Source organism: Zootermopsis nevadensis, unplaced genomic scaffold (assembly GCF_977971745.1).
Source record: "Zootermopsis nevadensis isolate Lab colony 2312 unplaced genomic scaffold, Znev_1.0 Znev_ptg000004l, whole genome shotgun sequence".
NCBI lineage: Eukaryota > Metazoa > Arthropoda > Insecta > Blattodea > Termopsidae > Zootermopsis > Zootermopsis nevadensis.
In genome coordinates this window covers 2,019,164-2,034,649 of record NW_028259136.1, presented here as the reverse complement: position 1 = coordinate 2,034,649, position 15,486 = coordinate 2,019,164, and the positions used below count along the sequence as shown (strand labels likewise).

Genomic DNA, 15,486 nt, shown 5'->3' with positions numbered 1-15,486 from the left:
AATACTGCACGCGCTATTTTTAAAAAGAAAAAATATTGGGCCATAACACAACCATCCCAGATCTAAAAATTACAGTATTCATCACAGGGCACAAACCATTTCAGATAATAACTTACATCTCATAGTGAAATGCATGCGACTACAATTAAATGTAGACTTCAAGTAAAGTCACAGCCCTATTTCCCAACAGAACCATATGTAGATTTTGGTTCATCTTTTATCGTCCTTGTATTGCAGTTTATCGGCAGTTCAGTTGTCCATGCACTTTTCTAGCATACTGCTAAACTGTTATCCCAGAGTTGCACACCAGTTGGTAGCCCCATTATACAAGGGTTTAAATCCTCTAGTCCTGTATAATAAAGATTAATAAGTATTCAAAGTCTATGGACAAACTGATCCTCAGCCATATAAACTTGGAAACATACTTCTTCTGTGGACTCACGCTTTTGAAGAAAAGGTGCACAATAATTCTAAAACGATTCAAGCACATCTGGATGCCATATTTTCTTTTATCTTCTTTGTTGTCACAGCTATCTATATTCTTAGTTCAGCCAGTAAAATGATGTTTCATATGTATGCAGGCAACATATTGAGAGAATGACAGTTCCACCTCAGCCCCACATCCAGTATCTCTGTATTCAACCCCAAAGCTAGAAGAATGCAATTTCTAACTACTTATTCAACATTCCCACAGCCATCCACCATATTTGCATACCACCTCCTCCACTCCCATAATATACAAATAAAAGGAGTTAGCCAAAAAGTAACTTTCTTAGTTCAATGTGAAATTTGTTACATTTTTACCATCATGAGATAAAAAATGAGGTTTACAAAAGCTTACTTACTTTTTTGGTACACGTGGTATTTCATAATATATAAAGGTCCACAGTTTCATTAAGCCTTGGTTAATCTACAACATGAATAACAGACACTTGGAGAGCCAAACTGTTTGAGATATACAGTTTATTACAGATACTCCCTTCTGCAGAAGTTTCTATATTATAACCATATGAATTTGTGCCACAAATATACAAATAATGGCTGGAAGATGTCACTACCACTCTGTCTGGTAACAGAGAAACTGCTGACTCTAGGGACAAAAGAATTTTATTTTACTGGATAAATATATGAAATAACAATGCAGTGGAATCCTGTCCTAAAAAATGATTCACTGATCAGTAAAGGATGTTTCTTTAATAGTAACACTCTTCTAGTGTAAGTTAAATAAAAGCAAGAAGTTTTATTAACTTTATCAAAATTCAGAGCAAAATACTGCCAAAAATTCACAAAACAAGGATGAAAATCAATTTAATAAATAGACTATGCACATTGATGTTTCATAAGCAAAATTCAGCAGCCATTTTGCACCCAAGTCTCCTGACTAACTGCTACATGACTCTGGCAGTCAACTCAGGATTGAGTAGAAATTGTGCAGACAGTGGGCTGGTCACTCACTACTCTTAAATGCACACTTCAAGACCAAGAAACCTCCGAAAACGAGGCGGCAAAAGCCCACAACTGGGTTGTAGAGCCAATAAACAACAACTATGCATATTAACTTCACATACAATTTTACAAATTACCAAAGACATTTTACTTACTTGTATTAGTCACTGGCCTTTATAAAACATTACATATAAAGCTCTAATCCATAGAAGAAATTACATGGTAAACATACTCACATGAGACAATTTTTGTTCCATTCAAGATATGCAATTATTTATAAGCCCTGTATCAGTGTCATAATGCTCCTTTAAATTATGTGAAGGGAAAAGAAAAAATAAACCTACAAAGCAGAAATATCAATGTTATCAATAACACATCCATCTACTTATCACATGCATGCAACATACAATATGGAATAACCATTTCAGTACCAAGATACAATGCAGCCTTATAATAAAGTATAATCATCTTAACCTATTGTGTATACATATCATCATATTCTCACTGTCTCATTTTATATATATAATCCTAAATGACATCTTCTTTGCCCTTCTAATGAGAATGTCACCTGTTTATACTAGTAAATCAAAATTAATTTATTCAAAGAACACTGACTTTTAAAAATTTGTATTTCAAACATTACAATCTAATTTCACTTAAGTATAGAAGTATGGATTTCCATGAAGTAAAATATAAAGTATATATCATTGCTTATTCATAATGTAAAAACTTCACATGTCTCATTCATATGTAATATTTCCTTATTCATACCATGAAATGATAACTGCAAATTACAATCCGTATATTTTTTCTTTTGTGCATTCATCCAACCTTATTTTTGATACACAATAGCTAGAATATCCTATATTCTTCATGAATTACTTTGATTAATAGTGTATAAAATTACACTCCAAGCATTTAATTTAAATACCATTCACTGAATTTTAGGGCACCTAATAAAGACCCTTGAAAGTTAGCAATGGCTGGGGGTTCGTTGTGCTGACCACACGTCACCCGATATCTGGTTGGATGATCATTCACCTCTGCTTAGGCATGTGAACGTGAGGCCAGCAGTCAGCTAGTCGGCTTTGGCTCTCTGGAGCTGTTATGCCATGGATTTAATTTTTAATAAAGACCCTCCAATGAGATCGCTGCATATTTCTATTAACATATACTGCACTCTTTTGTGTAAGATAGCTGATCATAAAATTCCAGGACTGATCCTACTGCACAAACTAAAGGAACAGTAAACCACATATGTTGTAAACAACTGTTTGACTCTACCCTGGAGGTCAAAGACATTGCTCTGTGTGAGGAAACACTCTGTCATGTACATGTGGTTCATAGTGATATTCACACTGTGAAATTACTATGACAAAACAAGGTGCATGACCCAAATTCTGCATGAAAATTGAACTTATGGCTACAAGAATAAAACCTATATAATCTATGTATGGAGAAGTTGACAGTTGCACTAGAACATACTAATCAAATGAAAAAGGACAGAATTTTCACTGAAGATGGTTCACACCATGGACATCCATTATCAGTATACACTGAATCATCACAATGTTCCAGCTAACTCTCCCCCACTCTATTCACAGGCTATAGCACCTACTAACTTTTTTTGTTTCAACACTGAAAAGTAAGCAAAAGGGAAAAATATTTAAGAGGGTGCTGTCAATGTTCAAAGTGGAATGTAGAAATTGAACAATATCTGGAAGAATATCAGAAGCGTTTTAGCAACTGGCAATGCCACTAAATTATTGTGTCCAGTCATAAAAAGAGTACTATGAAGGGGATAAATATGATTAATAGGCAGGCCTGTGACTTTTCATATCAACAGCAAAAATCAATCCCAGAATGTTATGACCTATCCTTGCATTTAAGTAAATAAATTTCAGGCTGAAAACTACACATAAAATCAACAAAAGAACTGAAACATTAGGAACACAATGTAACCTTGTTAAAGTTACATTCCAGTGTCACATTGTTATTGTCAATTCGTATTTTTATTCTTTAAACTCCACACATAAAATAAATTTCAGTTGTTCTCAGAGTAATCAAATACAATTATCCAAACAGTTGTATCTCAATTGGAAATATTTCTAATAAATTAGAATGTTCCCCAAGAATTTCAATTCACACAATTATTATTTAAGAAAAAGCACTAAAATTTCAAATAAAAATAATGCAATAAAATATAAAAATCAATGTCAATAAAGTGTTTTAAAATAATTCATAAAAGTGTATTTTATAAATACACAGCACTAACAAATTTATGTAAAAATAATCACATAAAATGACAAATAATTCTATAATTGACATTTAGTCAACCAACAAAACAGCAAAACTATAAAAAATCTTTGGGCAATTCAGACTAATCACCTAGTAAACAAGATACCTGGCATAACATAAATCAAACATACCACATTTTTATAAATAATTCATAACATCCTAAATATGTAATATCAAATGGTATACAACCAAACAATAACTTTGTAAGTACTAAGGCAAATATTTAGCACTAGCTACATATTAATAATATAACATTTTCCTTATCAAAAGAAGATTGATATAATCATATTCTGGGTACCTTCTGATAAAGACAAGTTTATGAAACTATTATTTTAACATTGAGGTAGATTACCAACTTCTTGGATCAAATATTTTAAATAGAATACTTACCTAAAGCTTTACTATAAAGTGTATTCTATTAAAATACTGTTTTATTCAGACTAGATTTTACCATGGTGTCTGAGAATTCTGTTACTATGAAGAAAGTATAAGTGTAGTATTTAACATTACTCGACTGGTGTTAAGTTAATTGAGCCAATAAACTGTATTTTTCAATTCCAGGCAATGAAAAAACAGTCTTGCATCTGTTTTGCTGTACAGAGGAACATACAATGTTTGATATTAAAATAGCATTACCATGGCAAACTTTCTGACAGTTAAATTTTGTTCAGTGTATTATCCTTTGTGACAACATAAGACCAGTTCCAAATGATGAATATCAGTTATTTATTGAACAGCATAGTAATGGCTATCACTGTAATTCTGTATTCTTACATACACAATTCTGAAACGTTATTTGTTCTTACCACCGAACAGTTGGACGTAACTCAAGAAGTGCAGAAGCTGTCACAATACCATGACTGTGACTGAAACTGTTAAATGACATTGTTTCAACATGACTATATTGCTTTTGATTCTGAAGCATCTCTTGTTTGTGACTCAGTCTCTGTTTGCAGCTTCTACTGTGAGGAGGCAGTACTGTATCTGCCTTGGATTGAGAACATTTCCCAACCTGAAATAAAGTAACAGAGTTAACACTCATTTAAGAACTGAATGCTGAGGCAAAGTACAGAACTCAATGGACAAAATGATAAGAAAAAGTTATGCATGTTGAATAGCTTGACACCAAAATAAACAAAATCACATTCATACAGCCCATCATGCATATTACAAGCAAAGCAAAGTGCTCTGAATGGCCTTGAATAGGTGTCAGAGCAAATCTATGTCACACATTGAAAAATAATACCTTCACTTCAACCTTTTGTCATGGTATAGCCTGACTTAAATAAATTATTAACAAGCCCTTTTTTTATTGGAATCTAGAACAGAGATATGTGATATATTGATAATGGTTATTTAATCATTCTTATTAAAGGTCACTGTTACCACCAGTTACTCCATACTTGAAGTAGCAGTGACTGAAGTTGTTTACTTTCATTGACTAGTTAGACCTGATGATAGAAAGTAGCCATAGTAGGTATCTAAGCAGCTGGTAACTGGTTAGGTGCTGCAGTTATTTCAGTCACTGTCGGGTGTGGGAACTGGAGACTGAAGTCATGGTCACATTTCACTGCCTAGCTGGTAACTGGTTATATGCTGGAGTGATCCGAATCAATTTAGTGAGGGTACTGGTGACTGCTATAACTGGTACATGTCAAGTACATATTTGATACACATACAAACGCTTAAGTCCAGAATTGGTAACAAAGACATTGACACTGTCTGGACTACATTTTCTACACACTAAGCACAAAGGCAAAACTGTGTGCAGAAATACCTTATAGTATAATCTAACAAGATGTTCCAGCAGTCAGAGAAACCCCATTCTGCGCACCAGCTGTAACCCACATATGAAAAATAACAAGTTACATCAATAACATGAAGACAAATGCCAGTGTTGAACACAGCTGATAGTAAAAATGAGAAATATAAATGTATAATAATGCTTTAAAATATGCCACTATGCAGTGAATTTAAGATAAGACTTGGCAATCTGTATTTACAAAGTAGTTACATAAAGTTCAGAAGCACATGAGTACATGTCACTTGCAGAATATCACCAAGAAATCACTATTGCTATGCAATGCCAAATCACATATTGGTACAACAGTAAACCGGGGGGGGGGGGGGGGGGGGAACAGGCATACACACATACAAGGTATGGGGAAACCCACAAACCTAACTTTCCTAAGGGAAAGTATTTTAAAAAAAAGATACCAATGCTAACTCACAAGTTTCGATTGCTCAACATGCTGCTGGCTAGAAGAATCACCAGTTGCTTGTTGAACCATATCAGCAGCATATGGAAGAAAAACCGGCTGGTGATGCAGTCCACGAGTTAACAGTTTTGATTTCTTACCCTGTGTAACTGGCACAGCGACATGGCCTGTGACAAAATAAATGTATAGAAAAATCAAATGGGGAGATTTCTGAAGTGAATGGAAGTAGAATTGACCATGAAAGATGTCAAACAAATTATTTTACTTCTAATGGACTTTGGATCCTTCTAAATAATACCTTGTAGACAGGAAGTTTCACCAATTGGTTACTAGCTAGTAAGCAGTATCAATGAAATAGTTATTCTGCTGCAACTTAGGACTCAGAGCGATGGATGAGGGAAGATTAATATCAAATGACCATGTCCAATGGTGGGTGTTGGTATTAGCTGTGTCATATCTTCAGGTTCTGCCATGAAGGTTATTACTTAATGTGAGAACCTACATATAGCTTTTACAAATATCGTGTTAAATACTGTCTTTCTTCATCTCAAATTCTGACATTACCTCAAGCTCATTTAATATTCCTTTCACTCTCTTCCATGCTTTCTTTTTAATTATCTGAAGCCACATATTTACATCTAATTTTAACCTGAAAACTTATTTAATCTCTAAGAGTTCAATTCTTACATAAGTCAACTCCCAGTATCATACTTTCAGCCCAGACTGGCCATCAGGGCTGCCATTATAACTGAATGCTTTACAAAAAAATGTTTAAAACATCTCATTAAATACTACATATATGAACATTCTTTACTCTTACTTCAAGAATATAAAAATGTTATATTAAATTATTTTATAAAATAAGCTTCCTTTTACATTTAAAACCTTTTATTACTACCTTACATTCTTCAAAAATACCAATCTGATTTAATATACAGACAAAGATGATCATGTCAGAGAATCATGTAAGAAATTACAAAACTGCAAACTAACTCCATGGAGAAAGTCCTGAGAAATTAGCAGTCACTTAGTCAAGAAAAGCCCCACCGACCTCATTTCCAAATGTTTGGTTATTGCAGATTATTGTATTACCACTGTTTTCCTTACCATGCAGATTCACATCCGACTGAGCAGGCACAAGATGGCTTATTGGCACAGATACTGTACAATGAGCTGGCACAGAATGAACAGTTAACAACTCAGCAGACACATGTCTTCCTTTCTTTGAATGATTATCATGTACTCCATGTATCCAAGTGCTAGGCTGATAGATATGTCGAATCTGCCCCTGCTCAGAAAACTTCTGTGCCCTGATAAAATGAAAACAAAAATATATTTCTTATTTCAATACATAAAATGTACCAATTTATAATAGTAACAATCACCACTTTTAAACTTCTTTCCAGCAAGGTTTTATCGGGCATTTTTTCTATCAGTGTATGTCCTTTCTCAACCATCAATAAACATGACACTTCAGAACACTGAAAAAGAAAAAATATCACAAAGGCAAGGATTGATGGATGTAATTGTAAAGGTGCAAAGACACATTCCTCATCTGAACTATGTGGGAATTATAATTTCCAATCATCATTTATACAATAAAATCATTTTACACAGTCCTTAAAAAATGCAAGTATTTAACATGGTTCAAAGTTTAAAAATAATTTTGTTTTTTATGGTGATGGATTACTATAACTATGACAAAGATAACTTTCTGATTGCATTAATTCTTTCCAGCAGAAGATGCATACATTAAATTTTTATAATCCAGACTAGTCGTAGGAGGCCCCGGAGTGACTTCAAAAAGCAGCCCTCACTTTATTTGTTTGGTACTGTTCCTTATTTATTAAAATAAGCCTTCTATACTCTGGCACAAGTGAAGTCACTGATTAAATAATTAGAATCTATATTGTAAATAGCTGTTCCTTCCACACTCACCAATTCTGTTACTTGTAACCTACTTAATCACCATCAGTCCATGCTTACAGCAATAATTAAAGAATCTACTATAACCAAATGCCAAATTTTTCAGTACCTGTTACCATGGTTAACCCTAATGTGTTTAATATGAGCTTTTGTTCCCACAGACATCAGTTCATACAGCTTATTGCGATACTCATCAACTGATAGCTGAACATCATCTCGAAGAGGTGGCATTACCACATGGCTCAAAACTGGTTCACTTGCTTCACAATGAAATCTAAAAAGTAAAAATAAATAATAATAATTACAAAATAATTTTGAATCTATATCTGTAACACCACTCACCAAACATGGTGCTGCATCCTATTGTGTTTTGACTAAAGAGAAAGCTAATGGAAGAGATTCACCTCTTAGTATATACCTTTGCACGTAAATGTGTTGAAGTGCTTGTGCAGCTGTGAGTCGTTTATATGGATTGAAGACAAGTAATTTATAGACAAGATCAATTCCATCCAATGGTGCATTATGTAGCATATCTTCTAGTGAATGGCGAGGGACAACTGGTCTTTTCTGCAGAAGTGAGCTTCCGTAACTTGAACAAATACTTCTTATGTCTGAAACATGATAGTACAGCCCAGACTTGTAAATCATGTGTTAATGCTCTAACAGCTGTACCTTAATGTTTAAGAAAACACCTTCTATTTCTCCAACTGCTGAAAGTTCATTCATGAACAAATTCCAGTTTATTTTTGTTACATATGTGACATGTGCTACATTTTCAGTTATTTAAATAAAATAACACAAATGTTACTGTTTGAAAACATAAATATTTATGCAATTATCAAACCATTTAACATAAAGAAAAGAGAAAAAAGATACAAAAATAGACTGCCTATTCAACCTGGCACATAACAAATAACACTGGAAACTGTACTCTTTAGAGTACACTAAAATTCAAAAGGCATTTTTCATGCCATGTCACATACATACATCTTTATTACATTCCATGGATCCATAAGTTAGTCAGATGACAATAGGATGTAGAATAAGTCATAATACAATACATGTTATACAAATACAAGTCATACTATTATATAAATGTCACAAATACAAAGTGTTCACATAAAGTAGAGATAAGTTACAAATAAACCCACCCATTATATACAATAGATAAATTATGAATTACTTGTAAACATTAGAAATTCATCGACAGAGTAAAAGGAGTGTGTAATTAAGTATCTTTTTAATGCTAGTTTAAATTGTGCCTTTTTATTTACAAGACTTGTGAGATTTGATGGTAGACTGTTGAAAATTTTGATCCCTGCATAATATGCACTCTTCTGAAAACATGAGAGGTTGGCAATTGGTCTATGAAGCTGATTTTTATTCCTTGTGTTGACACGGTGTATAGCAGAATTAGTTTGAAAATGTTCTTGGTTATTTACAATAAAGTTCATTAATGAGAATATGTATTCACATGGAAGAGCTAAGATTTCTAATCTCTTAAACAGACTTCTACATGAATTCCTAGGTTTGACACCAGCCATTAATCTAACAATTTTCTTTTGTAAAGTTAATATCTTTTTGATGTTTGATGAATTTCCCCCAAAAATTATTCCATATTTCATTAAAGAGTGAAAATAGGCAAAATATACTGATCTGAGTGTGTCAGTGTTGCTGACATGCAAAAGAGATCTAACTGCGTAACATGCGCCACTTAACTTAGGTATCAGTTTATCAATATGATTAGTCCAATTTAGGTGATTATCAATTTGCAAACCCAAGAATTTTGTGTTTATTGACTCTTGTATATACTTCCCATTATAACCAATACTTAAAGCACATTGTGGAGAGTTATTTGTTATAAATTTTATTATATTCGTTTCATCTAGATTTAGGGCCAGCTTGTTAGCAGTAAACCATTTACTCATATGAGACAGAACTATGTTTGATGTTGAACAGAAATCATCAAAATTTTTATTTGAAATTATGACACTTGTGTCATCAGCAAATATTATGGGTTCTGTTAAAGTATTTATTGTTTTTATTGTTGGAGGAAGGTCATTTATGTATATTATAAAAAGCAAGGGCCCTAAAATTGACCCTTGGGGAACTCCATGTTTTATTGTTCCCCAGTTTGAGAAAAAATTTCCTTTGTTTTTAGGTGCTTTTACTTCGACCTTTTGCTTTCTAGCTGTTAAATAGGATCTGAACCATTGCGCTGCTATTCCTTGAATGCCATAAATATGCAATTTACCAAACAAAATTTCATGATTTACACAGTCAAAAGCTTTTGCTAAATCACAGAAAGTTCCTCCAACATGCATTTTTTGGTTAACAGATTTTAGCACATTGTCTGTTAGTTTGAAAGCTGCATCTTCAGTGGATACACCTTTCCTGAAGCCAAATTGTTCTGGGACTAATATGTTGTTAGCATGCATATGATGACTTAATCTATTGACTTAATCACAGGTGTTGACAAGGCAACCACGGGAAAAACAGATGTAACAATAGTAGTCAATGTTGTAGTAATGAATCCTTAGTTAATGATAAAAGAGTTATCTGCCAGAAAAAATATTTTGGAAACAGGATTACCTTCTGGTGTAGGCGGAGGTATGGTGGCCATTATAAGCTCTATTTGATTGATGGTAGATGTGCCTTGAAATAGAGGCTTCCCTAAGAACATTTCTGCAAGAATACACCCTAGGCTCCACATATCAATTCCCTGAGTGTACCTGTAATTGAAGTGCCAAACAAATACTGAAGCATTCATGTAACAAAGCATGCCAAATAATCTCTACATTTAATGACTGTAATAATATACTATGAGTATTTTAATTTCAAGCAAAATAAAAACAATAAAATGCTTCTCATTCTACTTTCACAGAACACATTCCAGAGAATTCTGTTTAAGAATAAAATGATAATACCCAGTGCCTTTGTTGTATGTTCATACATGTGACAAGTCTGTAAGGCTTTCTTAAGCTTATTTCCAGGATCTGATATTTGTTCCATTTTCTGCACATTGATAATAAAAATTAACCCAGTTACTGTACCCAAAGTAATATTCTCCTTTGAAAAACAAACATCACAATTCAACTATAAAATTGTATTTGCATCACTTTTTTATATCTTGAGACTAGTTGGATACAAAAAAACAAATACATGTCAAAATACAGAGTATACACAAAAGAATGCTGCGGTTTCAAAAGTTAATAAAAAATTTATTTCTCATCTTACACAGGCACAACATACACCGCCAGCAGCGGCAACTGTCCAAGTTTCTCATGCATTAATTACAATCCTTCAATGCGTGCACCCTGGGTCACACGACACACATCCACACGGTAATCAAACTCATCCCATCCAGCGCTGTGGAAAAACACGATTGAGAAGCACTCGTACATTCCTGTGAAAATGGGGGGGAGCTCCGTACAGTTGTAGAATGTAATCGTCATAATTGTTATTCAGTTGGGGTAACAACCAGCTTTCCAACATGTCCAAAAATGAGTCACCAGTCACAGTTGCTCCATTCTTTTGTGTAAACCCTGTATTTAATTACAACTCCTCATACATGATTTTGGTATACAAAAATTACAAGTATACATTTCATTCATAAAGTTTTACAGTGCTTGCAGGCTTGGTGCAGAATAAAATAATAATAATAATAAAACGTGATTAACTACATATTTTGACCAAGGACAAAATGGATGACACTGACACCTGACTAGAAATGAAAGTGTCAATTTGCCTTTTTCCAAAACATGTCTAAAGAAAATAGCGGTACACCTAAAATCACAAGGGCATGTCAATATGTTTAAAGGTGCCTATTTATTTATTTCCATACTTACCATTTTGAGCCAATAAGTATTTCAGGAGCCCGATACCAACGAGTGGCCACATAGTCGGTGAGTGCTGGATCTGCTATCTGTTCACCTGAGCCATTACATGTGGATCCCAGTTGTGCCACGGAGCGTGCTAGTCCAAAGTCTGCTATTTTGCAGATACAATCAGAATTTAGCAGAATATTGGATGGCTGGAAACATGGAGAAACTGATAAATAATTAACAGATGCAAATTCAACATGGTACTATAACTAACCCCTGTCATTAAAGCAGACCACATAAAAATTTACATCAGTTATTACTGTGCAAAAAAAGTCTTATCTAATGCCACCAGTTACATATACTTCTTGGTCTATATTTTCCTAAGCAATGGTGAAGGAGCCCATTTTGAGGACAGGGAAATTAACAGAGTTCTACTACCACTGATGCTAAGGTTGAAAACCCACAAAGTAGACTGACAGCTCAACCAATGGCAGGTTTGGAATTCCTCACATTCTAAAGTTTTACTTTTACAGGTGAAGAAAGGGAAAGACATGCAAAAAAAATCCCTGTAGGTATCCCCAGTCTCAAAGTCATTGTCTCTGGCACAGAAGTTCAGAGCTGTATGACTAGACCACCAGGCATCTTGTTGAGTATGAAATTTGATTTTCAGGACTCAGAAATCTATTTGTATTATATATGTAATAACACATTTTTTAAAAAGGATAATATATACAATATAGCATCACCCCATGACAAACATGCTGTCCGACTACAAAACAAAATTTTAGAATTTGTAATCAACTAGTGACACTCACATAGTAAGCCACACAGGATACAAAACTTAAACTATGTAGTTTTCATGGAAGTAAGAATAACAGCAAAAGCAAACTGCTGACATAAGAGGCACACTTGATGACTTAACTGAAGCAGTCTTCCACACTAATTTTGAGAGATGAAAATAAGATACAATTATTAACAAAATATAATGATGTTCAACTGTCTAGTTCAGTTGATGTATCCTAACAGTCATTAATCTCAGTCTAAGTCAGAACAAGTAAATAGTCTAATATGTTAAAAGTAACCCCTATCACTTGTTGAATTTTATTACCACTGTGATATGATAAGTGGTCCGCAGTGGCCGCGCGGTCTGATATGATAAAATATAGGTACACCCCCTTAGCTTGAAAGGAATGTCCTGAACTTTATCTTAAATTTTGCCACAAGTAATATGGTTACAAGCTGAAATGTGTTCTATGATGTGTTTTCTAATGAAACATGCAACCACTTGACAGGAGATACTTTTATTAATTAAGGTAACATTTTTTTAACAATATTCAGTATGCATTATGATAAAAATACAACACAACCACATACAAATATAACATTCAAATAATGAACACAAATACAAAAACAGCAAGAGCACTCATAGAAACTAGAGAAAATGTAGCATGTAAAAGACTTTCTTACATACTTTCTGGTCACGATGAATAACATTTCCAGAATGGATATACTTTGTGGCTTTGAGCAACTGGTACATGATGAAGCGTTTGTGGATATCCTTCAAAATGGTACCTCGTCTGATCACACTATGCAAGTCAGCATCTGCAAACACACCCAACAATCAATAGCAATAATACTGTCTATTTCTTCTGAAGTTCTTCCAAAATCCAGCACTTTCTTCATATGTTTCTGGGTGGGTTACCACAAAACTTAATTTTTAATATTAACATGGAGCAACAAATGTGTCAATAATATGCAAACAAGTGAATAACGCAATTCATACCAAGAATACTTAAACTAGAAGGTGAAAATGGTAACTGAATAGTTTAATGAAAGCTAATAGAATATTAGATTTAAAACACCTTCTGATATTTGCCAATTTGTAATGATCTGAAAGGTTCTATAACTCTTGAATGCTGCTTGTAGATTCCATAAAACACTAAATGAAAATGTTTGGTGTTACAGTGTATTGTTATATTCATTTAAATTTTTCACTATCTACAAATAGATACTGATCTCTTACTTTGTTGTGGCCCTTGAGTTCTGGCTGAACTATAAAATTCCTCAAGAACACTAACAAATATGAACCTTTAAGAGGATGTATAAACCAGTTTGCTATATGGGGCAGCTGAGTGAAGAGATTTTAGCACACTAATACTAGCAAACATGAAACAACAGTCAAGCAATTTAGGTAATAAAATAAAAGAAAGTTTCAGAAGCTATATCGGTGTTAGAGCAAATTAAAACAAAAAGAATAATAGAGGGAAAAATTTAATTAAATTTGGTGAATCTCCTTCATAAAAAAAATACACAATGAAAGAGTTTGCAAGTCTCTGAAAGCTACAATTGACATTTTTATCAAGTATAATTTAGTGAAATTAATTGCCAGGAAGTATCTGCTGTAAAATTAGTTCCACAAAAATAGACTTACACCTGCAATAAATAAACATCACAGAAAATGAGGCTTTCTAAATCATGATGTATTAACTGAAAGATTTGCATTATGCCTTACCTCTCTTAAGATGGCTGTTTTCTAGGATGTTGCACAATGTAGTTTGGTAGGTATTGACTGAAATTTCAGGAAAGCTTACTGCCTTTATCATCAGGGTGCCCTGATGATGAGGCAGTTTGCTCCTCAGAAACATCCATACCAGACTACATGGTGCAACATTCCAGAAGACAGCAGTCATCATGAGAATCTGAAATCTCACATACCATTCTTGTTCTACATGTTAAAGTTCTATAATCAAAAGTCAATCTAAGAGTGAATACACAAATTCCAAATCAAAATTGAATATATAGTTCATGCATTAATTAATGACTGGACAGTACTACTGGATTATGCAACAAATTAAAGAACTGTAGAATTTCTATAAACGTACCCATGTACTCAAAAACTAGGTAAATATCATTATTATTTACAGCACGGTGTATACTGCGAAGCTTTACAACATTTGGGTGATTTCCAAATTCTTGTAGGAACATGATTTCTCTGAATGTCCGCTGAGCATCTGTTTGATTTCGGAATGCATCATATATTTTCTTCACGGCAACAATTTCATTGTTTCTTCTGTCAATTGCTTTCCATACTATTCCATATGCCTACATTTTGCATAAAATTTAGGAAATATTAAAATGCACATAGACAAAATAAACACTGATTATTATCACAGCAAATTCAACTTCATGTCTGTGCACACATTAAACATTTCGTAAAACTTACGCCTTTTCCTAACCTCCTTTTGATGTCATATCTCTTTGAGATATGCTCGTCTATTTCTGCAGCGCTCATATTGACGTTAAAACACCGTTGTCAGGCCTCTAATGAGGGTCCCATTTTACGAAAAGTCTCAAAGGCTTACAGTATCTCAGGCCAACCTCCGAATATTAAAAACACTTCTCTGCTCCATTAACAGATAATATGTTAGTGGCAGACCTTACTACTGGCCTTTACTCGCAGACACAAATTCTGTTTTACACTTTGTACATCAAAAACACCACTACAAAAGCGTCATTATTATTTCGTTGTCATAGTTACAGACGGTTGGTCTTCCAACCTAATAATCACACATGTCCCTGCCATAGAGTAGAGAGAGAAATGTGAATAATAAAATACACTTCCAGGTTATTAGTGTATTTTTTACTCTTCAGAAAATCCATGCCAATATTACCATTGCATTATTGGTATTATTATTTTAGCATATCGGTATGTCCATAAATTTGACAAACATGAATCATACAATAGATGAAGAAGAAGAAGTATGTAATAGGTA

At 33.7% G+C, this 15,486-nt stretch overlaps 1 protein-coding gene across 2 annotated transcripts; it reads right to left on the bottom strand.

Annotated features, from left to right (window-relative positions):
* Positions 1-945: 945 nt before the first annotated feature.
* Positions 946-15,459, bottom strand: Erk7 (Extracellularly regulated kinase 7). Of its 2 annotated transcripts, XM_022058421.2 has the most exons (11): positions 14,937-15,455; positions 14,596-14,815; positions 13,185-13,315; positions 11,738-11,922; positions 10,482-10,621; positions 8,308-8,500; positions 7,999-8,163; positions 7,071-7,273; positions 5,976-6,130; positions 5,522-5,581; positions 4,648-4,756 (listed from the first exon to the last, which is right to left on the bottom strand). In XM_022058421.2, the coding sequence occupies exons 1-10, from the start codon at positions 15,003-15,005 to the stop codon at positions 5,555-5,557; spliced, it is 1,488 nt and encodes a 495-aa protein (XP_021914113.1). In that variant the 5' UTR covers positions 15,006-15,455; the 3' UTR covers positions 4,648-4,756; positions 5,522-5,554. The 2 variants fall into 2 exon arrangements, with proteins under 2 accessions (XP_021914112.1, XP_021914113.1); XM_022058420.2 differs by lacking the exon at positions 5,522-5,581 and having other exon boundaries at positions 946-4,756; positions 14,937-15,459.
* Positions 15,460-15,486: the final 27 nt, after the last annotated feature.

Bases quoted from the DNA above. Each gene is read 5' to 3' on its own strand.
- Erk7 (XM_022058420.2), bottom strand. From the start codon at position 15,005: ATGAGCGCTGCAGAAATAGACGAGCATATCTCAAAGAGATATGACATC. The intron at 14,816-14,936 runs GTAAGTTTTACG...TGCAAAATGTAG, and splicing joins AAAGGAGGTTAGGAAAAGGC to GCATATGGAATAGTATGGAA. The intron at 13,316-14,595 runs GTACGTTTATAG...GTGTGTTTGCAG, and splicing joins CCTAGTTTTTGAGTACATGG to ATGCTGACTTGCATAGTGTG.